The sequence below is a fragment of the Carya illinoinensis genome, chromosome 16 (genome assembly GCF_018687715.1).
Source record: "Carya illinoinensis cultivar Pawnee chromosome 16, C.illinoinensisPawnee_v1, whole genome shotgun sequence".
Classification (NCBI taxonomy): Eukaryota; Viridiplantae; Streptophyta; class Magnoliopsida; order Fagales; family Juglandaceae; genus Carya; species Carya illinoinensis.
In genome coordinates this window covers 9,800,939-9,828,674 of record NC_056767.1, presented here as the reverse complement: position 1 = coordinate 9,828,674, position 27,736 = coordinate 9,800,939, and the positions used below count along the sequence as shown (strand labels likewise).

The 27,736-nt window shown below is 40.0% G+C and overlaps 2 protein-coding genes across 2 annotated transcripts; both read right to left on the bottom strand.

Annotated features, from left to right (window-relative positions):
* Positions 1-5,496: 5,496 nt before the first annotated feature.
* On the bottom strand, positions 5,497-6,075 carry LOC122298789. Its single transcript, XM_043108647.1, has one exon. The coding sequence runs from the start codon at positions 6,073-6,075 to the stop codon at positions 5,497-5,499; it is 579 nt and encodes a 192-aa protein (XP_042964581.1).
* A 16,512-nt stretch (positions 6,076-22,587) lies between these two features.
* LOC122298788 lies at positions 22,588-27,529 on the bottom strand. Its single transcript, XM_043108646.1, has 4 exons — positions 27,415-27,529; positions 26,963-27,282; positions 22,815-26,679; positions 22,588-22,727 (listed from the first exon to the last, which is right to left on the bottom strand). Exons 1-4 carry the CDS (start codon positions 27,527-27,529, stop codon positions 22,588-22,590), a joined length of 4,440 nt encoding a protein of 1,479 aa, XP_042964580.1.
* Positions 27,530-27,736: the final 207 nt, after the last annotated feature.

The window sequence follows — 27,736 nt, the reverse complement described above, 5'->3', positions numbered from 1 at the left end:
TAATATTGATAGCTCGGAAAGCCACAGTGAGATTGTGCAAGCGGTAGCTAAATAGGACAATATTATATATTATACTTTTATCTCATTTTTATTCATTATGCTAATGTCACATTTACTAATCGTTGATTTTTTTTTTGTTAAAACATAAAGCTTTAAAGGGGAAAATAAGCTTTTAAAAAATATAAAACAATATGATTATTTTTTTCTTAGAAATATTTTGGCCATCGCCTGCCCCTAGCTAGCACCGCCATTGATCGGTGAAAAATTCTATTTATAAGCCTCATACACCACATACCACTCTTTTTATTATTTTTTTAATTTTTTCTCTTATTAATTGTGTGGTATATAGATAATTAGTAGAAGAATTTAATTATTTTAATAAGAATAAAACTAAATAAAATTTAAAAAAAAACTTTAAAAAAAATTGTATGGTGTGTAGTGTAGGGGCTTATGAATAGCAAAGCTCTTGATCGGTATATAGTATTAAAAAAAAAAAAACAAAAAATAAAAATTCTATGTACAATCATTTTTTAGTACTCTTTTGTGCACTCTACTGATGTGATTGGTTGTGTATTAAAAAAAATTGATGTAGTCAATTATATCAGTAAAGTGCGTAAGGAGTACACAAAAAAGCTAGTCTGCTGCCCACCACTTACCTCTCTACTTGACCGCTCGGCAAATTTTTGTTTTATTTTTTATTTAATGATTAAGGAAGTGATTTTAAGTGTATTGGTGTATTTTTTTAAAAAATATTTAAATATATTAATAAAATATGAAAAGAAGAAAAAAAAAATGTGTTAGTGGTCAAATGGAACAGTGCTACTCAAATGGCAGAGTAGTCCCGCTTTATTGTATTTTGTAGTAAAATATGATCCCGAAGTGAAATATAACATGCTTTGACCCTTTTTGTGAATTCATGAGGCATGTTCTTAATTAATCTTAGCATGCACATCAATCCTAATCATATGAATCCATCCTCATTTTGAAATATCACGATTGACATACAATTATCAAACTTGACATACAATGGAATAGTAGATGCCACTAAATGCCTGTATGATCTTCTTTTACCTTGACTACATAGATCAAAGTCTTTAATTATGGTTGTCATGAATCTTAGCTGTCCGACGTCCAAGATACTCTTAATTGATGATAATGATGAATTGTCTCTAAACGTCGAGACTTTCATTATTATTTTTATATGAGTAAAAGATGTTGACTGAAACCATTGACCTATTGATGATCATTTACTAATTAAGTCTTTTTGTTGGAATATACAAGAGCAAATTGAAGCATTAGAGTTAAAGTCATGTGAAGCTAAAATGCTAAAGTCAGATAAAGAAACTGTTATATGACAGTTAAGTTAGTTGATGTAATAAGTTAGTTAAATTTCTTGTATTTCTTGTATCTGTGATAGTAAAGTCAGATGGCTTACAATGCCAATACGTGTATATAAATAGTAGTGATGTAAAGCAACATTCATTCAAGCAATTCAATTCAATTTCTTCCTTTTACTTTGTTTCTGATTTACATATTTTACATATTTACATGATTTACATATTTACACATTATCTGACTCAAACAACTCCATTTTGGCCAACAAATCTTCCATCAGTCCTGACATATGGCATTCTCGGTTGGGACATCCTTCTCCTGCCAGATTGAAAATCATTAGTTCTATTAATCCTTGTATAAAATCATCTCACAATCATGTCTGTGAGATTTGTCCTCTAGCTCGACAAAAGAAATTTTCTTTTCCTGTATCACAAAACAATGCAAATAAAGCTTTTCAATTAGTGCATTGTGACATTTGGGGTCCCTTCTCAACTCTTTCACATTCTAGTTACAAATTTTTCCTTACAATTGTGGATGTGGATGATCATACACGTTTCACTTGGCTTTATCTTATGAAAACAAAATCAGAAACTAGATCCTTACTCATCAACTTCATTGCTTATGTTCAAAACCAATTTAATACTCAAATTCAGACACTTAGAACAGATAATGGCCAAGAATTCAACATGCCTACTCTTTATAAAAAATATGGCATGATCCATCAACTATCTTGTGTAGAAACTCCTGAGCAAAATGGTAGAGTTGAAAGAAAACACCAGCATCTGTTAAATGTAGCTAGAGCCCTCCTTTTCCAGTCCAAATTACCTTTATCATATTGGAGTGAATGTGTGTTAACTGCCACACACCTCATTAATCGAACTCCCTCATCTGTGTTAGAAAATAATACACCTTATGCTCTTCTTTTTCAAAAACCACCTGCATACAACTACCTTAAAGTCTTTGGTTGTCTATGCTTTGCTAACACAATTCAAAACAGTCGGGGAAAATTTCAACCTAGAGCCTCAAAATGTATATTCCTTGGATATCCACCTAATATCAAAGGATATAAGGTGCTTGACCTCCTTACTCTTAAAATCTTCATTTCTAGGAATGTTGTATTTCATGAATCTATTTTTCCTTCTATACCAAACACCAATCATACACCTTTTATATTTCCTGATTTTCCTTCACCATATGATTTCACAGTGCCTCCCATTTCATCTCCTGATATTGCAGTACCTCCTATTTCAAATTCTGACAATGCAATCCCTCCCATTTCAAAATTTGAAAATATAATACCTCCCATTTCACCTTTTGACATTGCAATACCTTCTGCAATTACAGTACCTTCTGTCTCACCTTCTCATATTCTAGCATCTTCCAATTCACCTCCTGTCTCATCTTCAAATTCACCTTCAAGCTTTCAGATTACAATACCTCCTATTTCTCAAATAAACCATGAACATATAAATCCTAGAAGATCTGAGAGAATAAGGAATCCTCCCCCATACTTGCAGAATTTCTATTGAGGTAATATGGTCAAGCCTGCTTCAGCATCTCAGGAATCTTTCCATTGCTATCTTCCTTCTCCTGGTAAGCCATATTCTATTGCACATTTTCTTTCCACTACCAAATTGTCTCCTAAACATAGAGCTTTTACTTCTACTTTATCTTCTACTTTTGAACCTAAAACTTTCAAACAAGCTAGTTCACATCCTTAATGGCAAACTGCCATGTCAGAAGAGATTAAAGCTCTTGAATTAAATAGAACTTGGGAACTTACAATTCTACCTCCAAATAAGACTGTAATAGGATGTAAGTGGGTTTATCATGTTAAATACAAAACTGATGGCACAATTGAAAGATACAAGGCTAGATTAGTGGCAAAAGGGTACACTCAACAAGAAGGCCTTGATTTTTTTGATACATTCTCCCATGTGGCTAAAATGACAACAGTATGCACTTTGTTATCAATTGCTGCAATTAAGCATTGGCATTTACATCAACTTGATGTAAACAATGCTTTTCTTCATGGAGACTTGAATGAAGAGGTCTACATGCAGTTACCACCAGGGTACTCCTCACCAACTGATCCTAGAGTTTGCAAACTCAAAAAGAGTCTATATGGTCTCAAACAGGCCTCAAGACAATGGTTTTCTAAGTTGTCTTTATCCTTGCTTCAGTTTGGCTTCACTCAAGCAAAGTATGATTCTTCTTTGTTCATCAGACACAATTCAACTAGTTTTGTGGCACTCTTGATTTATGTTGATGATGTCATCATTGCATATAATAATCTTGATCATATAGTCACTGTTAAATAGTTTCTACATGATTCTTTTACAATAAAAGATTTGGGGGAACTCAAGTATTTTTTGGGGATTGAAATGGCTAGATCAGCTAAAGGCATCTCTTTGTGCCAACGCAAGTATGCTTTAGACATCTTGCAAGACAGTGGATTTTCAGGAGTCAAACCTATAGCCTTTCCTATGGAATCTACCCTAAAATTGAGTGTCAATGATTCATCTCCTCCTCTGTTAGACCCTGCATTATATAGAAGACTTGTTGGCCGTCTACTATACCTCACTATAACCAGACCGGACCTATCTTACTCAGTACAAGCATTAAGCCAATTCATGGCTAAACCTAGTACCAAGCACCTTCAAGCTGCTGAAAGGGTTCTCAGGTACATTAAAGCAACACCAGGCCAAGGCATTTTCTTATCTGCAGATTCTCCTCTCCGTTTAAAAGCTTATTTAGATAGTGACTGGGGTGGATGTATTGATACTGGAAGAAGTGTCACTGGTTTCACAGTGTTTATTGGATATTCTCTCATCTCATGGAAGTCAAAGAAACAACCAACTGTTAGTCGATCCTCAGCAGAGTCTGAATATAGAGCTCTAGCCTCTACTACATGTGAAATTCAATGGTTAATGTATCTACTGGCTGACTTACATATTCCCCATCCACAAGCTGTTTTGCTTTACACTGACAGCAAACCAGCTTCTGAAATTGCATCAAATCTTGTTCAACATGAAAGGACAAAACACATCCAGCTAGATTGCCATCTGGTTCGAGAAAAATTACAAGAAGGACTGATTAAGATCATTCACATTCCTTCTAAACATCAACTGGCAGACATATTAACTAAACCACTTGGTTCTCTTAATTTTCATCATTTAGTCCGCAAGATGGGGAATGATAAATATCCATTCCCCTCTTGAGGGGGGGTGCTGGAATATACAAGAGCAAATTGAAGCATTAGAGTTAAAGTCATGTGAAGCTAAAATGCTAAAGTCAGATAAAGAAACTGTTATATGACAGTTAAGTTAGTTGATGTAATAAGTTAGTTAAATTTCTTGTATTTCTTGTATCTGTGATAGTAAAGATAAAATGAAATCCACAATTACCAGATCCAGGCTGAACACCACCCTTCTCCTTGTTAGCCTCCTTAAAGTCAAGAACATTAAGAATATGAATTGGGGTTCCCTTGGTCTAATTCTGCATGCAAATCAATGTCTCTACAGGAGTAGCAGATAATGAACTCTGGATTGGATCCAATATGAGCCCTCCAGTGCTAAAAGTTGACTTTGACGCTACGGTGCTAATAAGGATGTCCAAAATACTACGGGCTATCTCTCCAAGGATAGGACGCTTCATAGTAATGGTCTTCTACCAAGTTAATATATCAAAGTCTCGTGCAAATGGTTGAAGATCTGCTGCCAAGTATCTATCTACCACTGACTGAGCTTCTATAGAATGAAGAACTATGGGGTTGTGCTCCACCTCTCACCCTAGTCAAACCTATGCCTAGGGCTGAGCACTGACAATGTCAGAGTCAAAGTTTCCTACCTCTGACTCCGACTCCAACTTTGTCAGAGGTTGAATCCGACCTTCGACCTTCGACTCTGACTCTGACTCCAACTCCAATTCGCATAGTCTCCGATCCAAGTCAGAGTGGAGTCGGATTTGAGATTTTTTCTTAGCCCATTTGAAATTTCAATTTGACAATCTTGGGCTCTCAGTAATTGGATTTGGGCTTCCAGATTTCTGCTTTTTTTAAAAAATATTTTTTCAATTTCAGTTTTATTAAAACATAACCAAAATTGAAAAAATAAATTATTGTTTTTTTTTTTTGATAGGAAAGTCATATGTTGACATATATTAGATCAAAGTTTGGATACAAAAAGGGATAGTATCAAAAGAGACAGTACTATCACTGATGCTTAGAGTATCTTGACATAATGCATGAGCTAAGGAGTTACAAGCTCTCCTAACATGCTTAATTGACCAGTTGGTGAAAGAGTCTAGGATTGACTTTGTGTCCCTTAATAGAATGCCCACATAAGAGTTTGTTACTTCTGATGACTTGAGGCTATTGAAAACTTGCAAAGAGTCTCCCTCTAGAATCACATTCTGCCAGCCGAGGGTCTTGAGGAATGTAGATGCTTGAAAGACTGCATAGGCTTTAGCAAGTAAAGGGTCCAGGAACATGTTGTGGTTCATCCTTAGTGAAGCTCTCACTGTACCTTCCCAGTCACGGATTATGACTCCAATCCCCACCTTGTTGTTTATCTTGTCCAAACCAGCATCCCAGTTAAGCTTGAGTTTACCTTGAGGAGGAGCTTCCCAACGTGTGGGTTTAGTAGTGACAGTAGGGCCTTTCCTTTCTGATTGTATAGTCTGATTGAGGTCTTCCATGAGTCGCTTGGTTGCTTGAATAATTGAGCTTGGGTGAGCCATGATGTTTATGAAAACTGAGTCATTTCTTCTTTTCTAGATCTTCCAAACTGTGAGGGTGAATTCTATGATCTCTTCTTCTTCCAAGTTCTACAAAAGGTGTTCCAAAAGGAGTTTAAAGGACTGGAAATGCCTGCTTATCTTTTGAGTCTTTCTCACACTCATAATCTAGATGTCTTGAGCTACGGGGCAGCTCCACAAGGCATGTTCTATGGTTTTTGGGAGTATTTTGAACATGGGGCAGAAAGCATCCTCGGTAACCTTCCTTTGATGTAGTTTTTCTTTAGTTGGGATAGCATCTAGGCAGGCCCTCCAGAGGAAAGTCTTGGCTACATTTGGGATGTTAAGTTGCCACAGCTTGGTCCAGGCCATGGGTTCAGTTGGGGGCTCAGAGGCTTGGCCATATTCCTTTTGGTCTATCTTTGATTGTAGGTAATATGCTGACTTGACAGTAAAAACATCTGAGGGGGTACATCTCCAGATAAGTTTGTAAGATGTTGGGAAAGGGCTCAAGGGGATCCTGCTAACAAGGTCAGCTTTTGTTTTGTTGAGGAGGGCATTGATCAGAGGTATATTCCAAGTGTGAGTTGATTTGTCAATCATCATGGAGACTTTGGAATCAACATGAAGGAATTTGAGTGAGCTTTGAGGTTTGTAGGTTGAAGGCTGGGGGAGCCATCTGTCTTTCCAAATCTCCACTGTTTCTCCATCTCCTACACGCCATATGAGACCTTCTTGGAGGAGGTGTTTTGCAGAGATAAAACTTTGCCATAGAAAGGAAGAGTTTTGGCCTCTCTTAGCATTGAGAAAAGAATTTTTCCTGAAGTATTTCTCCTTAAGAACTCTGGTTGCCAATGAACTTGGATTAGAGGTGATCCTCCAACACTGTTTTGCAAGAAGAGCACAGTTGAAGTTTTCAAAACCCCTTAACCCCAAACCACCCGTTTTCTTTGATTTACTCATTTGATTCCATCCTACCTAGTGGATCTTTCTTTCTTGAGCCCGCTGGCCCCACCAGAAGGACCTAACATGTTTATTTAGTGCCTTTAACAGTTGTTTTGGAAGCTTAAACATCCCCATGCTATAGGTTGGTATGGCCTGGATTACTGATTTGATTAAGATCTCTTTTCCTGCTTGGGAAAGGAGCTTTGTTTTCCAGCTACTTAGTTTGGCTTGCACTCTATCAAGGATACCTTTGAGAGACTTGGATCTAGATCTTCCTACCAGTGCTGGCAAGCCCAGGTATTTTTCAAAAGAGTTTGTTCCCCTGATCCTAGCAATACTTGTGACTATATCCCTGGTTTGTGCACTTGTGTTCTTGCTAAAAAAGATTGAGGTCTTTTCCTTATTAAGCCTTTGACCTGATGCCCTCTCATAAGAATCCAAGAGGTGGTAAAGTTGGCTCCATTCAATAGAGTTGGCTTGGCAAAATAGGAGAGAGTCATCTGCAAAAAATAGGTGGTTTATGTGCAAGTGGTGTTTTCTGATAGGTAAACTTGACATCATCCTCTTTTCCTCAGCTTTGTTTAAGAGGCAGCTGAGAGCTTCTGAGCATAGTATGAAAAGGTAAGGGGAGAGAGGATCCCCTTGCCTTATGCCTCGGGAGGGACAAAAAATCCTGAGATTCTCCATTTACAACGATAGAGTAAGAGACTATTGTAACACATTTCATGATAAGATCAATCCAAGCTGCTGTGAACCCCATTTTTGCCATGACAGATTTTAGGAAATTCCATTCTATCCTATCATAAGCTTTGCTCATATCTAACTTCAGGGCCATGTACCCATCTCTTCCTGTAGATCTAGCCTTCATTGTGTGCAAGGCCTCAAAAGCCACAATTATGTTATCCGTGATTAGTCTTCCAGGCACAAAGGCTGTTTGTGTGGGGGATATGATGCTAGGCAGGATTCTTTTCAGCCTGTTTGCCAAGGTATTTGCTATGATCTTGTGAAGGACATTGCATAGACTTATTGGCCTAAAGTCAGTGGCTGAGGTTGGGTTCATTTTCTTTGGTATAAGGGCTATAAAGGTTTCATTGATTTTGTCCTCCCATTGCCCACCATTCAGAGCTTCAAGAGTGGCCTTACAGACTTCGTTACCAATTGTTGTCCAGTAGTGTTGGTAAAAGATAGCAGGTAAACCATCAGGGCTTGGGGAGCCAATAGGGTTCATGCTAAGGATGGCTTCCCTTACTTCTACTTCAGTGAAAGGGGTCGAAAGGCTAGTATACATCTCCTCAGTTACCACCTGTTTCATTGGGGTTAAACATTCTTCTATGCCAGTTGGATGAGAGGTTGAGAAGAGGGACTTGAAATAATCTTGGAAGACTTAACATATGGAGAGGTGATCCTGGACTTCTTGGCCTGACCCTGAGTGAATTTTGGTTATTGTATTTGTCTTTTTCCTCTAGCTAGAACATTTGTGAAAATATTTGGTGTTTCAATCCCCATCTTTTAGCCAGGCCTATTTTGCTCTCTGTTGCCATTTAAGATTTTCTGCATCCATAAGGTCATTTAGTTCTCTTTGAATCAGTTTGATTTCCTCTTGAAGGTCCCCCTTATTATCTCTCTTTAGTTGGTTCAGTAGCTCATACTTCTCCTTTATCAGAGTTCCTTGACCCCTATGTGTGATCCTACTCCATGACTTTAGTTCAATTTGACAACAAGAAAGCCCTTTCAGGGTTTTGGTCGGTTGTTTGAGGACCTGGTGGATGATTGCCATACTTTCTTAATGATTTCCTCACACACTTGGTGCCTGGTCCAAGTTGACTCAAATTTAAATATTCTGTTCCTTTTACTGGTGGGGAATTGGCCTATTTTCTAGACTAGTATGGGACTGTGATCAGATTGAGAGCAGTCCAAGTGAGTTACAGTGTAATTGCCAATTAAGTTGATCCATAGGTTATTTCCACAGGCCCTGTCGAGTCTTTCCTTTGTGAAATGTATGCCTTCCCTGTTGTTGGTCCAAGTGAATCTGTTACCACTAAACCCCAGATAAAAAAGATTGCAGAAAATGAGAGCCTCCCTGAACTTCACCATTTGGCCATATGGTCTATTAGAGGCCCCATACTTATCTTTGTGGTGAGTGATCTCATTGAAATCACCAAGGCACATCCAAGGGGTATTTGAGTTTGGTTTAAGGGCCTTAAGGAGTTCCCAACTTTTGTGTCTCTTAGATGTAACTGGATGGCCATAGAAACCTGTAACTTGCCATTTTGTAGGTTCAGTGCGAAATTTTATCAAAGCTGAGATATGCCAAGTAGTGTAGTTTATGATCTCAGCAGTTACAAAGTTATTCCACAATAGAGCCAGACCCCCAATCCTTCCTCTACTATCCACACAGAAACAGTTTTCAAACCCAAATTTCAATCTAATTCTATCCATTTTCACACTATCACACTTGGTTTCATAGAGAAATACCAAGTTGGGCTGCTTTGTCTTCACCAAGAGGTGGAGTTCATGAACTGTACGAGGGTTCCCAAGCCCTCGACAGTTCCAGCTGATACAATTCATTTGTTGTGCAGCCCCACCCTACTGGCTTGATTTATGCTCTGGTCAAGCTTGAGCTGTTGTTTTTGTTTCTTGTTGGCAAGGGCCACACGGGTGCTGACCCTTTCTTTGAGGGGTCTCTTTCCATTTGGTGGGAAATGAGGGTCACTTATCATGTTTGTGACATCAGAGAGAAGCAAAGGTAGGTTGCTTGCCTTCCTCTTCCAGGATTTGCATTTCACAGGTTTAGTAGTTTCATTTTCTTTGTTACCCTCGACACATTCTGATGGGGGGGGGTATTTAGCTTGTGTTGTATGGGATTCATTGTAGTTGAGGTCTCATTAGACAGGATAGCCATGCCTTTCGGAAGTAGGGATATAGGATGCAGTTGGCTTACCTATTTTTGAGGGATGTCAGAGTCTTTGTGAGAGTTGTCTTTTCTTTGTCTAGAGGGTCCTTGCAAGTTGCTCTTCCTTAGATCTTTGCCTGTCTGAGAGGAGCCAAAGTCAGATAACAGCTGGTCTTCCCTAGCCTCACGTGGTGGGTTGACTTCCATAAAACTTGCTTCTTCTGCCAGAGTAGGTTCCTCAGTGGTTGGCTTTGATGTTGACATACCCTCCCCATACCATGGACTGTTACCTCCTTCCTCCTCCATGATCCATAGTACCACCGTATTTTTCAAAAAGACACCTATTGGAGAGAAAGGGCTGGCTCTCAGCCATTGACCATACTAAGCTCTAGTTATGTTCTCTGAATCCCTTTTTGGACAGCTCCCATTAACGTGCATGAAAAGACCACATTTAAAGCAAAACATGGGGAGATGTTCATACCTGAAAGGTAGCCAGTATTGTTTGTTTCCAAACTTGAGGAACCGTCCTCTGGGGATAGGATTTTTAACGTTCACTTCAGCTTTGACTCTTAAGAAACTACCCCACCTGTATCCCTCTGTATCTACCACAACTTCAAGGATCTTTCCAACTCCAGACCCCACAAGCTTGCCTGTATCCTTGTTCATTCCAACAAAAGGACGATTATGAATTTGGAACCAGAAAGGTTCATGATGGAACTGGACTTCTGAGAAAGTTAAGACACCCTCGAATTCTTTTAAGCAGACTAGATGACGGTCAAAAGACCATGGCCTACCCTTCAGTACCTTCTGTTTATCTGAAACTAACTGTAATTCAATGAGAAACTGGTTAGTGCCCAAATCTTTGAACGTGACCCATCCCTCAGTTTTCCACATCTTTGACATAGTTTCTTTGAAAGCTTCCTTGTTAGCTGTTCTGTCATTAAGGATCATGGCAATGAGACAGAGTTCTCCTTTTGTAGCAGTTAAGGAAACTGCTTCTTCAGACAGAATAATCTCTTCTTGTTCTTCTTCCGTCAGCTTCAGGGATTCCCAGCATCTTCTTAAATCTTCCGCCATTGTTACACCCCTATAGGCCTTTGCCTTAGAGACTAGAACTAGAACTGTCAAGAGACCAGACTGGGAGAAAACCTCACCCTACGTAGAGGAGAGGACCAATAACCAAAATTCCTAAATTAATGTTGTTACACATTAGTATTATAAGTTATTATATGTTAATGTTTATAAATTAGTATTACATGTTATTATACATTGATTATTATACATTACTAGCATATGTTATTATACTTTAGTTATTATATATTAGTATTACATATTATTATAAATTTATAAATTTGTGTTTATACAAAATACATTAGTATTAAATGTTATTATATAATTATTATTATTACATATACTAAACTATTATTAGTCAATTTAGTCAATTTATTTTATAGTATAAGCATATTATTTTATAGTAATTTGCTCATACTAGTATATTATTAAATTTAATTAACTATATAAGTTATAGTTATATAAAATATATATGATAAATAAATAAAAAATACATATATTTTTATAAATTATGTATAATATCGGAGTCGGAGTCGGAGTCAGAGTCGATACTTTGCTACCTCTGACTAAGACTTTTTTGGTTAAAAACACTCCGATTCTGACTCCGACTCCGACTCGGATTTATTGGAGTAGGACCAAAGCCAGAGTGGAGTTGGTGCAGAGGCTGATGGGGAGGCAGAATCGAATTTTTAGATTTTTGCTCAGCCTTACCTTTGTGGTTTCCCAATCCTGACTTCTGGAAAATGTGGGGAGGTAGGTATAGGTGCTGGAATATTACCACCTGAAGACAATCTAGCAAGGGTTTCCCTAACCCTTGTTGTAATAAGCTCCGCACATGCATTCCCATGTGAAATCCCAATCCATATACCATGGTATCAATCTTAAACTAGGGGTCAAGAGCAACAGCCACATATAACAAAATATTAGACCTCCTGAAATCTCCCAAATACTTGTCATACATCACCCTTATCATCAATGCCATCTCCTGCATCCTAATATGGTCACTCACGCACATGTCATCCAATTTTTCTTTTACCCTACATATTTGCCGACAGAAATGAGGGGATGTAGGGTACAAAGAACCAAATAACCTCGTTGTGACCTCTTAGGAAAGCCTTAAAAAATTTACAAAAGTAGCAACAATATCCCAATCATCATCAATAGGCTTCCCTAATCCCCTGTGCTCATCAAAATATCTGACACATTGAATGTCTTCATCACCCAATAATGCAAAGGCAAACTTATATTCTTGGACCGTTTCCAACATCAAGAATGTTGAATTTCATCTTGTAGGAACATCAGTATAGAGGCCCTTCTTGGATGTTATGCCCGCAGGCCTCACAACAACCTTGAATTTCTCCAATCTAACAGGAGAAGATCTCACAAATCTCTCAGTAGTTCTGATCTGGGCAATTGAGTCATCAAGATCTTTCAAACCATTAGTGACAATTAGATTTAGAACATGTGCAGCACATCTCACATGCAAACACTCCACCCAATATTGTCTTATTTGCCTCTCTAAGATAAGTCTTAAGATGTCATAATATGACATCGTTAGATGAGACATTATCAACTATAATTGTCAGAACTCGTGCCAACCCTCACTCCTTTATTGTTGCCTCTTAGGCCTTCCCAACCATCTCACCCTTGTGATAGGAAATTTGACAAGACTTAATTTTTTTTTTTTGTGTAATGTCCAATCACAATCAATAAATTGTACAGTTAAAGACATATAATTAAAGTTTTAGATGGATGTCCAAGTATTGGTGAGGTAAACTATTTGACCAGCCAATTGGCCCCTCAACAACTCTTTTTTTGATGTATAATATTTGTTTTTTAATTTTTTATATATCCTTTGCCACTATGTGGTGAGAAGGAAGATTAAACCTAAGTTCAATGTACTTAGAATATGCTTGGAACCCTTTCTCCTCCACAAACTGAAAATGTAGCTCGTCCATGATGATTATACGAGCTAGGTGTCTCCTACACTCATAGGGATCATACTTAGTATATTCCTTCAATGCTGCACCCCACTACTTCCATCTGCTATTTTTTTAAGTCAAATATCTAGTCTAGATTGACTCTTCTCTTGTAAAGATATTAATATTGGGCATTTTTGTATTGTTCTTCTAAGTGTACATTTAATTGGGATGTATCATGTCTCCTATAGTGACATCCACATACTTTACCACAATGGTTACATTTAGCTTGGAGGTTATTTGGGTCACCACCATCTAATTTGTCAAAGTGAGTCCAAACTATTGAAATAGGTTTCTTTCTTTGTGGGGGCAATGGGGCAGGGCAAAGGTTCGTAGGGGTAGCGTCTATAGGGAGAGGGGTAGCGTCCATAGATCTGGTAGGATTAGCTGTTGGGATAGGGGTAGGAGAGCTAGCACTAAAATCTGACAGATTTTTTTATTCCCCAAAACTAAAAAAAATCTTAAATGAGGCAAACATCACACCAAAAATTAAAACAATGCAACAATCACTCAAAATAGACCGGGGTTTCATATCGAAACCTCAAAATAAACTATTCAATTTAGCCATGATATTTAGTTTAATTTCTAACAATCTTGCCATTTTTTTGCACTAGTATTCAAATATGTATCCCCAAGCGACACCTACGTTGCTCCAAATGTTTACATGCTATTAAACCTATTGAGCTATATGGCATGTAACTTCAGCAGTGTGAATTAGCTGGCAACCGAAACACAAAGAAGTGGTGAAGGTTTTGAGTTTGTGTTGAACAAGTGGAGGCCTGCATACTTTGCTTCTGCTGCGGGGGATGGCAGTCACTATAGTGAGGGGCATATGGAATTCTTTGCTATTCCATGGCTGCATCCGAATTAGTTATCAATGACCTTAACAATGTCGGAGGGTTTGAAAAAGACATAGACAATGCTTGCTGTTTGTTGTTCATTCGGTTTTACTTTGTAGGGTACAAAAATATTCAATTATGTAGATAATATCTACAATATCTACATGATTAATGCGTATCAATAAAAGGGTTTTTTTCCAATTACTTTGTTTTGGTTTAAGTTTCGTACACTTTATGGCTTTTAGGGAAACAAGTGTGAGAGGAATATTTGTGTTTCTTCTTGATATATCAGCATGAATTAAACAAAATAGCTGTTGCTTTTAAATTATCATGCTTTCTTAGATCCTTCGTTGCTACTATGTGTCGTTCAAGGTATGGTATAATTGCACAAAGGTCATAAAAGACGTATGGTAGCCCTTTTATATATGTAGTAGTTCTTTTGTTTGCAATGCTATGCCTTGTTGCTTTCATAGGTATATATGAAAATGTAAGGTGCTTGTGAGCTATATTTAGTGCTTTAGAGGTTCGATTCTTGCCAATATATAAAGGGAGAGTTGCGCATAGAATCATCTCATGTCTAGTTTGTAGAAACATCATCTTTTGGATGGTTTTATATAATTTGTATGCAGTGCTATTACATATGGATTTTTTTGAAAGCTAGCAAACAAAGATTCTAAGATTGGTGATCATTTGTGTACACATTCATCTCACTTTTATCTTAATGTGTTTATCCCATATACCTTTGATTGTTTTTATAAAGGAAAATGTTATTATTGAATTTGTTATTATAAGGGTGAGTGGATAATGCCATAGGCACAATATAAAAAGAGTGGAATGAGTGTAGTATATAGCACAACTCGAACTAAATAGGAGAACTAAAAAAAAGAATAAAACAGAAGTTTATAGCTAGCTTTGCACTGGCAATCAAAAGCATCACTTTTACTTGAAGGCTATTTTTTACGAGCTTCAAATGTACAAGCTTCTTGCAAACCCTTTATAAAAAAATAGATCCATCATGAAAAAGTGTTAAAAACTCACTTTTTCTTTACAGGTCCACAATTTTACAAAAGGCTTATACATTTAAAACTTGTACCTAGCAATACTTTTTGATGAATTGGCTTGTTGGATTTAGGACTCAGTGAGAGCCATTTTCATATGGTCTAACCATCAATTTTGTAGAGCAAATGTGAAAGAACGATTGGATCTTTGCTCTTCAAACCTTCAATGGCTATCTCTATTTCCAAATGCTATTTGCAACAACGTTAACTCTTTGTCCGATCCTTCTGAATACTTTGTGCCCAGAGCATTTTCTCCTGAAACCTTTTTGGTTCAAAGAATTTTGGATCAAAGATAAGTCCTATTTCTTTTTTATTGCAGAGGCATGGCATCAAACTTTTGAGCCTTGGACTAGATCCCCCCACTTTCTGTTAACCTCACGAGGAAGCCCCCTTCTAACTGCAGGCCAACCTTGTTCCTGACAATTGATTCAAACAACAATTGGACCATTAGCTAAATTTTTTAAAGTTTAAACAAAATGAATAAATGGGATACTTCCTAACTAAATCTATACAATTTTATAATTAAGATAGCTCTGTCCACTGTTTGAGATTTTTATTAGAAAGATGTGTGTTGAGGGTATTTTTGTCACAAGGCCCAAAAGGGTTCTTAAGGCCTAGCCCATCAAAGGGCCTTCACTAGAGGACAAAAAAGGAGAAGGGACGTAGAGGTGAGGGGAGGTAAGGAGTGGTGTCAGCAGTAAGGAGGAAAAGAAGGGAGGGGATATAAAGGAGTGTGGTGTGATATGAGGGGAGGCAGGGGAAGAGAGGGGGGGGGATTGACAACTTTGTGGGATCTTCAGATGGATTCTTGGGATGGATTTTGGCTAGGCTTCAGGGGCAGACATTTTGCGAGGCTTCTCAAGAATGCTTCTTTAGCCTCTACACTTGGGTATCAGCTATGGAGTCGAGACTGGGAAGAGAGATCTATGAAATTTATTGTACAGTGAATATGGAAAGCTCACAGACGACACCAAGACTCACAAGAAGAGTTGGCGGGAAAGACAATCGAGAAGACCCAAGGGCAACCCAAACACCCACCGTAAAGAGGCTCGTGAGTAGCACAACAACCATGGGTGAAGCTTATGGACAACACAACAAGCTCACGGGAAAGGCTCATGGACAACACAGTGTGCTCACAGGAAGAGCTCATGGGCAGCATAGTAAGCTCCCAAGCAGGACCACTGAGAAGACCCGAGAGAAGCACAAGCACGACCTCCATGAGGAAGCTCACGGACAGTGTGAAAAGAACTTTTGGGAGAGCTTGTGGGTAGCGCAAGTGTGACTGACATGAGGAGCTCGCGGGCAACGGGAACGAGACCATCATGAAGAGCTCGCGGGCAGATCTAGCGGGACCACCATAAAGGCTCACGGGCAACGTGAGCAGCACCATCGTGAATGAATCATTGGCCAAAACACTCCACCACCACTAGCTCATCCATCGCATTGTCCAAAAGCATATGCAACTCTCTCAGCCATTTGGCAGATGTGGGTCATGCAGACATGGCGCAAGCCACCTTTAAGTCACGTTTCATGGCAAATGCAACGTGTAACATGGCTCACAGCCAGCTACCTCATTTGATTGGCTACCCCATGTGTGACCCCAGCCACTTTGCAAGACACATGCACTTACCCCAACCACCATGCAACATCGGACAAGCACAACCCGTACCAGGTGCAAGCAGGCAACCAACATCAGCCACCATACTTAGACTAGGGAAAAACATGTATTTAAAAAAAAAATGAGAAGAAAGAAGAACACAAAAGAAGTGCAAAGCAAAGTAAGGAAGAGAATAGATGACAACCAGTAGTGAGCAATTTTAGTAAAGAAAAATTTGGCTACAACTGCTAAAATACTTCGGTTTGTCTTTCTAAAAACTTGTGTGAATTATATTTTTTCTAACATAATTGCTTCTTGTGGCATGGAATACCAACTATACAACCTTACTCGGGTCTCCACCAATGAAATCTCCAGCAGCAGAATCTCCACCAACTTACCTCCCCCTTGGGGCACCAAAGGAATGAGTGTAATGCCAAAGGACTGCTTAATCCCTCCCATGGTGGAGTGCGGGCCTATCCTTAACAGCCTGATACATTTTACCTTACTCGTGGGCATCGACTATTTGGAGTAGGTCCAGTCTGGGATTGCTTGAACAGATTACCACCTTGCGGGGTGCTAAAGGACGAGATGAGCTAGAGGCCATCTCAACCCTCCTGGAGGAGAGCGGATCCAACCCTGAGCTTCTTCGAACATCACCCCTTTCCACCATGACGAAGAGTGGGTGCAACACTAGCTTGGCCCACATCCCCTTCCCTACGACATCAACAGGCAGGAGTGGGTATAGTCGTAAACTGCCCAAACAGACTACCTCAATGTGTGGATCAAGACGGGGGTCTGGCTCTGGGCTAAACCGACCTCTCCTGTGGTAGAGAGTGAGTCCAGCCCTAAGGCTGCCCAAACATTACCCTGTCTCATTCTTTCCCAATGAAGGGATGATTACCTCCCCCAAGGGAATGAATAGGAAGAGAGCAGTTTGAGTAGGGGTGTAACCGGTCCGGTTCGGTCCGGTTTTAGATAAAATTTAAGACCAAACTAGTATGTACTGGTTTTGTACTTTTCAAAACCGATTACGCACCGGTTACCCTCCTAAACCGGTACTCCGGTTTTACCGGTTTTCGGTCCAGTTTTACCGGTTCTAATGTACTATATTATATATTATATAATATATATAATATAGTATATTATAGTATATAATACTATAGTGATAATATTATAATATTGTAGTATATTATAATATATATTGTATTATAGACTATAATGATATATTATAATATATAATATAATAATATATTATAGTATATTAAAATATATAGTGATATAGTATTAGTATAACTATTAATATGTACTATATAATATTAATATAACTATTAATACAATAAGCAAAATGATATAAGATTTTAAAATTTAATATTATATTAATTAGTAATTTATCATATAATACAAAACTATTTTATATATAGTTATATATTATATATAAATATTATATACAATATAAAAAATTAAAAAATATATATAAATCGGTTCGGTCCGGTTTTAGAAAAAGAAAAATTGAAACTTGACCGATTTTGACCAGTTTTAAGAAAAATAAAATTGTGACTGGACCGAACCAACCTTGGGACCAGACTGATGCCACCGGTTTGGTCTGGTCCAGTCTGGTTTACCGGTTTGTCGGTTTTTTTTTACACCCCTAAGTTTGAGGCACCTCTACCCCTCCCAAGGCAGAGTGCGAGCCTATTCTTAATAGCTCGACACAATTTACCTTCCTAGTGAGTGTCGACTGTCGGGAGCGAGTCTAGTCTGGGATAGCCTGAACAAATTACCTCCTCACGGGGTGCCAAAGGTGAGATGAGCCAGAGGCCATTTCAATCCTCTCGAAGGAGAGTGGGTCCATCCCTAAGGTTATTCAAACATTACCCCATTTTGTCACGATGAAGAGTGGGCACAACACTAGCCCAGCCCTCACTCTCCTTTCTTGTGACATCAACAGGCAGGTGCGGGTACACTCACTAACTGCCCAAATAAACTACCTCCACATGTGGTTTAATAGGCCGGTTTGGCCCCGGGTTAACCCGGCCTCTTCTGTAGGGAAGAATGAGTCCAACCCTAAGGCTGCTCAAACATCACCCCGTCTTATCCTGGTGAAAGGATCATTACCTCCCCTAAGGGAATGAATAGGGAGAGAGTGGTTTGAGGCGCCTCTAACCCTCCCTCGGCGGAGTGTGGGCCTGTCCTCAACAGCTAGACACACTTTACCTTCTTCATGGGCGTCGACTATTAGGAGCAGGTTTAGTCCGAGGTTGCCTAAACAGATTACCTCCTCACGGGGTGCTAAAGGGTGAGATGAGCCAAAGCCATCTTGACCCTCTTAGAGGAGAGTGGGTCCAACCCTAAGGTTGCTCGAACATTGCCCTATTCAGCCACAACAAAGCATGGGCATAACACCAGTCTGGCCCTTACTCCCCTTCCCTGTGACGTCAATGGGCAAGAGTGGGTGCAATCGCAAATTGCCCGAACAAACTACCTCCATGTGTGGGTCACCAGGTGGGTCTGGCCTCAGACTAACTCGACCTCCCCAGTGGGAGAGCGAGTCTATCCTTGAGGCTGCTCAAATATTACCCCATCCCGTCCCGGTGAAGGAATGATTATCTCCCTCGGGGGTCCCAAAGGGGAGAGTGTGATTTGAGGCGCCCCTACCTCTCCTCCAGTGGAGTGTAGGATAGTCCTAAGACTACTCGACACAACTTCATAAAGATTGTCTCATCGAATGGATAACATCTCAAAGCTCCTTCACACATCGGCCAAGAAAATCAGGTTTGCAAATTTCAATGATTATTTACACTAACTAGTTCAACTTTTGTAGCATCGACAAGCGGCCCCTCTCACCAAGTGTAAGGGTTAATGAGGAGAGCCAAGTCATACACACGGCTTGACCTCCGTCAAAGTATTGGGGTGAGTCTGGTCATACATACGGCTCTGCCCCTCTAGCCAAGCGTGAGAGTCAACGAGATGAGCTCGGTCATATACACCACTCGACCACCATTAGAGTATTCAAACGAGCCTGGTCATACATACCGCTCGGCCCCTCTCGCCAAGTGCAAGGGTCAACGAGGTGAGCGACATCATACTGTTGGGAACCTTGGTCAAGTCCCTAAATACTAAGGTTTTCCATGCCTTGGTTCTCCTTGGATTGACCGAATGCGTAAACCCTCTTGCTTGGTTCTTGTGCAATAATATCAATGATGGCAATTTTGGTAAGATGAGGTTAAGTGTTTAGAGCTGGTTTGATGTATGAGAATTATGAAAAGGATGAATGAATTGATTGGACTCCAAAGCAAGTGATGGGGCGCACAGCTAGAGGGGATGCACTAGGGTTGGTGCCACCTTAGTGTGTGGTTGGGGTTTAAGCGTGTAGAGAGTCTAGGGTTTGGATGTAAAAAGGTTTGCTAAATTGTAGGAGAGAATCTTGGAGATGAAGGGTTCGGTTATGGTAAGATGGAATGGATGGATAAGGTGATTGAGAAATTTTAGGATGACTCCAAGAATTTAGGGATTAAACTTGGTGAGTAAGACCAATCACAAAAAATGATGGGAAATAGATAAGGAAAGGCAATTAGGGATCCTAAAGTTTAGGAATTCCCTATACGGATAGTGATGGGCGGTTAGGGTTATGGAAAATGGAAGAAGGGTGCTTTGGGAAGGGTTGGAAAATGACAAGTGAGTGGGCAATGTGGTGGCCGAATATGGAAACTATGGGAAACAAGGTGGTAGGCGTGTAGTGCTTGGGGAATGGATTAAAGCAAGAAAAATGATGAACACTATGGAAGGATATGAACAACACACATGAATGATATGAAGAACACGATGAACACTCAAGAAGACAATGAACAACTCAACACTAATTCAAGCAATGCACCAAGATGAAAGAAAACCTCATAAATCGATAACTTGAATCACACCTATTCAATGAATTGTACGGTGATGATTCTCTTCTTAGGATCCACGAATTTCACTCAAAAAGCCCAAGTGCAAAGGTACCAAACAATGATCTCCTAAACAAATAATCTCCCTCTAGGGTAATTGTCAAAAGATGTAAATGAAATGACTAAGGGTCCTATTTATAGAGCTTACAAGTTGGAAACCCCCAAAAGGTCCTAGAAAACTAAATAAATAAATAAATAAAATACTAAAAGCAATAACATAGTGATGCACGGGCCATGGTGGCCCGTGGCATGCTAAGGCCCATGGATGGGCCATGGTGGCTCATGGGGTGCACAACATGGTGTCGTGTATGGCTTGATGGTTGGCATGGCTTGGGGCCATGTATGGCTTGCTGCTGGGCGTGACATGGTGCCACGCATAGGTCTACTGGGTGGCATGGCTGCAGGGCATGGCATGGTGCCATGTGTTGGTCTAGTGGTGGTCACGGCCTCGCGCTGTGCGTGGCCCGCTGATGGTGGCATGGCATGGTGCCAAGCCTAGGCCTGATGGTGGGTATAGGGTGGTGCCGTGCTGCTGTTGTGAGGCCAAATCAAGTGGCTTGGGTGGTGGTCCTGCATGGCCTGGGCTGGTGGCCTGGGTGATGGGCATGCATGGCCCAAGCTAATGGTCTGAGCGCTTGGGTTGTAAGGCAAGGGCTGGAGTCGTGTGCTGGATGGTATGCCTAGTAGGCATACCACTAGCCTTGCTTGTAAGGCATGGGCTGGAGCAATGTGCTGGATGACATGCCTTTAAGGGCACGCCATTAACCTCACTAAGTGGTGCTAGGGCGCGCATGCGTAGGCGCAGGCGCAGGTGCTTGCATAATGGAATGTGCATGCCTGCAAGCAGGGGCTGCGGGTGGCCAGTAGCCTCCATCGATGTTTGCTGCGTGTCAAAGCCTGAGCCAAGGAATGCATGCAGGCTAGCCATGTGACTGTCTTGACCCTCCAAGAGCTCTGTCGAGGTGTGGTCTTGGAAAATCCTCCTAGGGGTTGTGACACATACACACCGCTTTAGCTCTATCAAAGTATTTGGGCGAGCTCGGTCATACATACCGCTCGGCCCCCATTTGACGAGCGCAAGGGTCAACAAGGCGAGTTAAGCTTATGCACCGCTTGACCTTTGTTAGAGTATTTGGGTAATTCCAGTCATACATACCGCTTAGCCCCTCTCACTAAGAGCGAGGGCCAACGAGGTGAGCTCGATCATACTTTTAGGGACCTCAGTCTAGTCCCTCAACATTATGATCATTTTGTCTTGCTTAGTCTTGAAAAATTTATGGCAATGAAGGTTTCTTAGGGTAATGAAGGTATGGTGTTTAGTAATGCATTTGATGATGATAATGAATTTGGGTTTTGAACTTGATACCTTCTGGACACGTGTCCTTCTCTTGTTGCATTTGTAATTTGTGCATTCCTTCTGTCTGATGATTTTCTAGTCACCCTATGATTCATTGCATTGTGCAACATTAAATCCATTGACTCATCTAACACACACATGCTTGTGCAACACATAATGTAGGATTTGTTCGACATGCTTTTCCTACTTTTGACACGAGGCAGTTTCCTTTTGGTTTCAACCACTAAGCCTTTTGCCATTCGACCTTCCCATAACTTCCATCACCTTCTTTCTTTAACCTTTTATGTTCTACTCCCTTGCCCTAAGTGTCCACTTCATCTATTGTTTTTTTCTTCTGCATCTACCTTTCAATTCTTCGTGCTCACTTAACTACTATATATCTCCTTCCTCCAAATCATCTCATTCTCTTAGACTTCCTACTTTGCTTATCGGTCTTCTCGCCCAAGTAGGTCCTTTAATGGATCCCATGATGATGGTTCCTCGCAGCCAATGGCCGTCAAGAGTTGTTGTAGGATTGCTAACACCACCTAGATAGAGTTTTTTTTTTTTTTTTACCGAAGAGCCAGTAGCCACCCACATAGCAGCTCTGTCTCAAGTTTATTAATAAAAGTCTCACTTATGGCGGAGGAAAACCGTGGTAACAATAAGACACTTGGGGGCATACAAGATAGCATTAAAACAAGCCCAAAACCAAGTGTTAAAAAGAACCAAACCAACCAAAAAACCAACAAACCTAAATCAAAAACCAAAACAAAAATCTACAAAAACCAAGAAACCAACACAAGAAAAAAACCTGGTGCACTTATAAAACCAAGAACAAACACCTTATTAAAACCTATAAACGAATCGCTGGGATGCCAAGTTTATCAACTTTCAGTATCCCTTTGAGCAAATGAGGCACTTCATTATACGAATTCCACGTACCATTCTTCTGATCCGACGCTATACGAGCCAAAAAATCAGCTCCTGCATTGCCTTCTCAATAAGTATGTTTTACCTTAAACAAACTCCAAAGTAGCAAGAATCGATTGAATCTTTTCCTAGTAATCGTCAAGAATATACCACACCTCCCTTTTTCTAACCAATGAACCACCAGCAACGAATCTAGTTCAATCTCCACTCTTCGAATGAATAGGTCCTTACAGTATTGGAGACCATAAAAAAGAGCAATAAGCTCAGCTTCATTATTAGAGCCATGACCCAGATCTTTTGCGAAAGCCCAAGTAAGATTCCCCTTCTCATCTCGAATATTACCCCCTGCATCCATTCGACCTGGATTTCCCAAAGAACTCCCATCCACATTTAATTTGAACCAACCCACGGCCGATTTCACCCATTGCACAAAATGAATTTCCTTTCTCTTCACAGGTTTCAAAGGATTAGAAAAAAAATTTAACACTTTTTCATCTCCATCATTCATCTTTCTACTAGCACGTAGGCGAACTCCCACCCATGCAATTGCTGCCTTAATGGAGCTCCAGAGAGAACTCACAGCAACTCGTTTACCTTCCATACGTGCTTTACATCTCCACACCCAAAGAGACCAAGTCACAATAATAGGAATAAGAGCAATCAAAGTACCATTTTGAGTCGAATGAGCTGCACGCCGAAACCATACTTCCACAGTTGCTCTCCATGATCTCTGAGGGTCATATGGAATCCCCAGCTGTAGAGAGGCACACCTCCATATAGCGCCAGCAATCTTCCCAGTTGCGAGGACATGATCCTGATCTTCCACACACCCCTGTGTACAACATTCACACTTAGAAACCAAAGGGATGCCCAAAGAGCTAATTCTACTATCAACAGAAAGGCTAGAATTAAAAGCCTTCCAAATAGTAACTGAATATTTTTTTGGAAGCGCTGAGTGCCAAATCCAAGAAGCCCATTCAGATTTCAGTGCACGAACACGAACACAATCCCAAGCCGATTTCGATGAAAAAACCCCATTCAGATTTGGCTTCCAAATCAATAAATCCCCACCCTCTTTTTGTTCCCCTAGGCAATTTAGAATTTCTTCCATTTTGGCTTCCCCCACCAAATGATATAACAAATCCACATCCCATCCAAGTTGAAGCCTACATTCCCTTACTCTTAGCAGGGGATATTCAATTATCTCACAAGAATTGAAAAGAGCTCCCGATTTTAGCCAAGGATCTCTCCAAAAGGACACATCACCATTCCGAACTCGCCACCAAGAATTGCCCAAGACCTTTGGGACCATACCCACAATTTGCTTCCAAAATAAAGTTCCTTTCCGTTGGTCTGCCAACGTCACATGCTGATTCTTTACATACTTTTGCTTGAAAAAATTAGCCCATAACGAGTCACCTGTTAACAAATTCCAAGCAAGCTTCATAAACAAAGAGTCTTGAACTTCCTTTAATTTCCGAAGACCCAAACCCCCTTCTCGAATCGGAGAACAAATCTTTTCCCAAGCCACCCACTTACGCTTTTGCTTTCCATTCCAGGAACCCCAGAAGAAATTACTCATAATAGGATTTAAGGTTGTCATGACAGCCTTATGAGCATGCAAAACAGATAATAAATGAATTGGCATACTAGCAAGAACATGTCTTAATAAAAGAAGGCGAGTTCCCGAGGGTAAAAACCGATTCTGCCATCCTTCCAATTTCTGTCTAATGCAGCACAAGAAATCATCAAAATACGAGAGTTTCATCCGACCTACCATTAGAGGAACACCCAAATACTTTACCGGGAAAAACCCTTCAGAGAAAGATGTCAACATTAAAGAACTCCTTTTCCGACCAACAGTCGCATGTTTAGAGAAAAAGATACAAGATTTTTCCTTGCTCACCATTTGACCAGACCATTCTTCGTATGTCGCAAAAATATCCCTGACTTCTTGAAGAGAAGATCTTCCACCATTTACAAATAACACAATATCATTAGCATATAAAAGATGAGAAACAAGAGGCGTACCTCGGGGATGCGAGAACGGGACAATATTCCCATTAGTAAACTTGTGCTTTAAAAGTCTGGAAAGTACTTCCTCAACGAGAATAAACAAATAAGGTGAAAGAGGATCACCTTGAAGCAATCCATGCCCACTAGAGAAAAAACCTTTAGCCGAACCATTCATAACCACCGAGAACCAAGGAGTTGAAATACAAGTTCTGATCAAGCTACAGAACCGCTCAGAAAACCCGAACAAAGCCATAACATGAATTAAGAAATCCCAATCTATACTGTTGTAAGCCTTGGCCATGTCTATTTTAATAACAGTATTACCTCCTCTAACCTTCTTATTAAGCATGTGTATCATTTCTTGAGCCAAAGAAATATTTTCAAAGATACGTCTCCCAGGAAGAAAAGCACCTTGTTCCGGAGAGATAATTTTATTCATAATAGGGGATAATTTGCGAACCAGGATTTTGGAAAACACTTTGTACACCACTGAACATAAACTGATAGGGCGGAACTTATCAAAACCAGTAGGCTTTTGCATTTTTGGAATGAGAGCAATATAAGACGCTGAATAGAATCTCGGCATTGAATTGCCAATGAAGAAATCCCGAACCGCTGCCACTACATCATCTTCAACAATATCCCAGCATGCTCTATAGAAACCAGAACCAAAGCCATCGGGGCCCGGACTACTGTCAACCGGAATGGAAAACATAGCCTCTTTAACCTCTTGGATCGAGGGGAGCTGAAGGAGGTTATCATTTTCCTCCTCAAGAATGGAATTTTGTACCAAATATGATAAATCAGGAAGCTCTCTATGAGCCCGAGCCTGTAGAAACAAATTGAAATAATCCACAGCCCCTAAATGAATAGCTTCTGGGGAATCCAAACACGTCCCATCAGGACACCTCATTTCCTGCACTATGGGCTTTTTTAAAGAAGCAAAAGTTTTAAAAAACTGAGCTGAAGCCTCACCTTTTTCCATCCACCTAAGCTTCACATGTTGTGAGAGCCTAGTTTCTTCTCTTTGCATCCACATCTCAAGATCTTCCTTGGCCCCCAGTAGATCCCGCTCTACATCTTCTGAAAAACCCACCTGAAGTTGAGTTTCTAGCTGTTCAATTTTATTTTCCAAAGCTTGGATATTTGTATCAGTATGCACAAAGATATGTCGATTCCAATCCTTCAAAACTATTTTCAACTTCTTCAACTTTGTAGCAAGACCGATAAGCCCCATAGTATCAACCGATGCAGACCAATTTTCCTTAACCACATTCAAAAAATTGCTATGAGACACCCACATTTGCTGAAATTTAAAGGAGGAAGGTCCATAACGAGTACCCAAATTCTTAAAAACAAAAGACAAAGGTGTATGATCAGAAGTTGAGCGAGCCATATATTTACAACAAGCATTAGGAAAAACATCCGCAGCCACAACATTCATTAAGCATCTGTCTAATTTCGACCAACTCCGAGCTAAACCCCTCTGACCATTACACCAAGAGAATTTACTTCCAACAGTTTTCATTTCAATGAAACCATAATTATCAATAAACTCATTAAACTCATCAATGGCAGCGCTCAGTCTTGGTCTACCACCACAATGTTCCTCCTCCCCTCGAATAGTATTAAAATCACCTAGGCATAACCAAGGTGCATCTTGGACCGCGTCTAATTGTAGCACTCTCCAGAGTTCTCTTCTTTCTACATGATTACACTTGGCATACACCACAGAAACAACAAAATTCCGGTTATCCATACACATAGAGATAGTCACATGCTGGGCACTATAACTAACAACCGATATTTGCAAATCTTCTTTCCATAATAACCAGAGTTTACCACCAACGCATAAATTAGAAAAACAGCAATCAAATCTCAACAATTGTTTCAATGCAACCATTCTTTGATCATCAGCAAAAGACTCAGCTAACATAAGAAAATTCAAATGCAACTTCCTTACCAATTTACACAACCTCCTCCGAGACGATTTGAGGCCCTGGATACTCCAGAACATAGGGTTGCAAATCATAAATTCATGCGAATGGGTTTGCTAGGAACCCGTGTCGAAGTTCTAAGTAAACGTCCCCCTTTAGCCAAGATCTTCCCATTTTTTTTTTTTTTGTATCATTGTCCGATAGGTAGATTTTATTTTTTCCAAGATGTTCCCCATACTCTTTCTCTAGCTTAGACCCACAAACATCCTTACCATTAATTTCCAAAGACTCCAACTCCTCATTTACTGAATTCCCAAAATTCTGATTCTCCTAAAACTTCTCTACTAGCCCATTATCCGCTTCCTCCTCTTCATTCCAATCCTCAATCACCACATCATCAAAGTTTGAATTCCTCACGGGTTGGTCACTAGTTTCGTTACTAACCTCAAGCGTAGACCTTTCCAACCCAATTAGATTAATCTCAACATTTTCAATTTCCGCAGAACCACCATTCAATTTTTTTCCTGAAATATTATCAGTTTCCACCTGTTCTTGCCTAGACAGCATCATATCTATACTGCCAGTCCACCCCTTGACATTACTCCCAACAGTCCCTAACATCCCCTGAACATCCCCTACATTCTCAGACACGTGAGTATCCCCTACTGCATTTTTGAAATCACTAGACTGAGTTTTCGTGTTCCTCTACTCACTAGTCAACTGCATAATTTCCTGTATCCCTGTAACATTTTTGGTGTTCTGTTTTTCAGTTAAAGCCCCTGCCGTTTACGTCTCACCAACTGATACCACTGCTTTGCCATCTTCCTCCAAATTAATACCAAGACTCTCCACCGGCAAACCACTTGGCCCAGCCTCCCCTGTATCCTCAATATTTTCCAACAAAGCATTCATACCTATCTGTACGTGCTACTTTTCTTTCCCTGCTGGTTTCAAAGGCTTCCACACTTTTATCATTTTTTCACCAATCTTACGGTCCAGACTTGACCCATCCTTCCATTTACATAGCTTCAAGTTGTGTCCCTGCATTTTACATCTATTACAATAAGCGGGCAAAGTCTCATACTCAATATCAATGTACCAACTCCATTCTTGCTGCGG

What these genes read in the sequence shown, in the direction of transcription:
- LOC122298789 (XM_043108647.1), bottom strand. Translation starts at nt 6,075, where the DNA reads ATGGCTCACCCAAGCTCAATTATTCAAGCAACCAAGCGACTCATGGAA.
- LOC122298788 (XM_043108646.1), bottom strand. Translation starts at nt 27,529, where the DNA reads ATGAATGCTTTGTTGGAAAATATTGAGGATACAGGGGAGGCTGGGCCA. An exon ending in AGGAAGCGGATAATGGGCTA is followed by an intron (nt 26,680 to 26,962) that starts GTAGAGAAGTTT and finishes TGGAGTATCCAG; the next exon opens with GGCCTCAAATCGTCTCGGAG. An exon ending in GTTAGAAAAAGGGAGGTGTG is followed by an intron (nt 22,728 to 22,814) that starts GTATATTCTTGA and finishes CTTATTGAGAAG; the next exon opens with GCAATGCAGGAGCTGATTTT.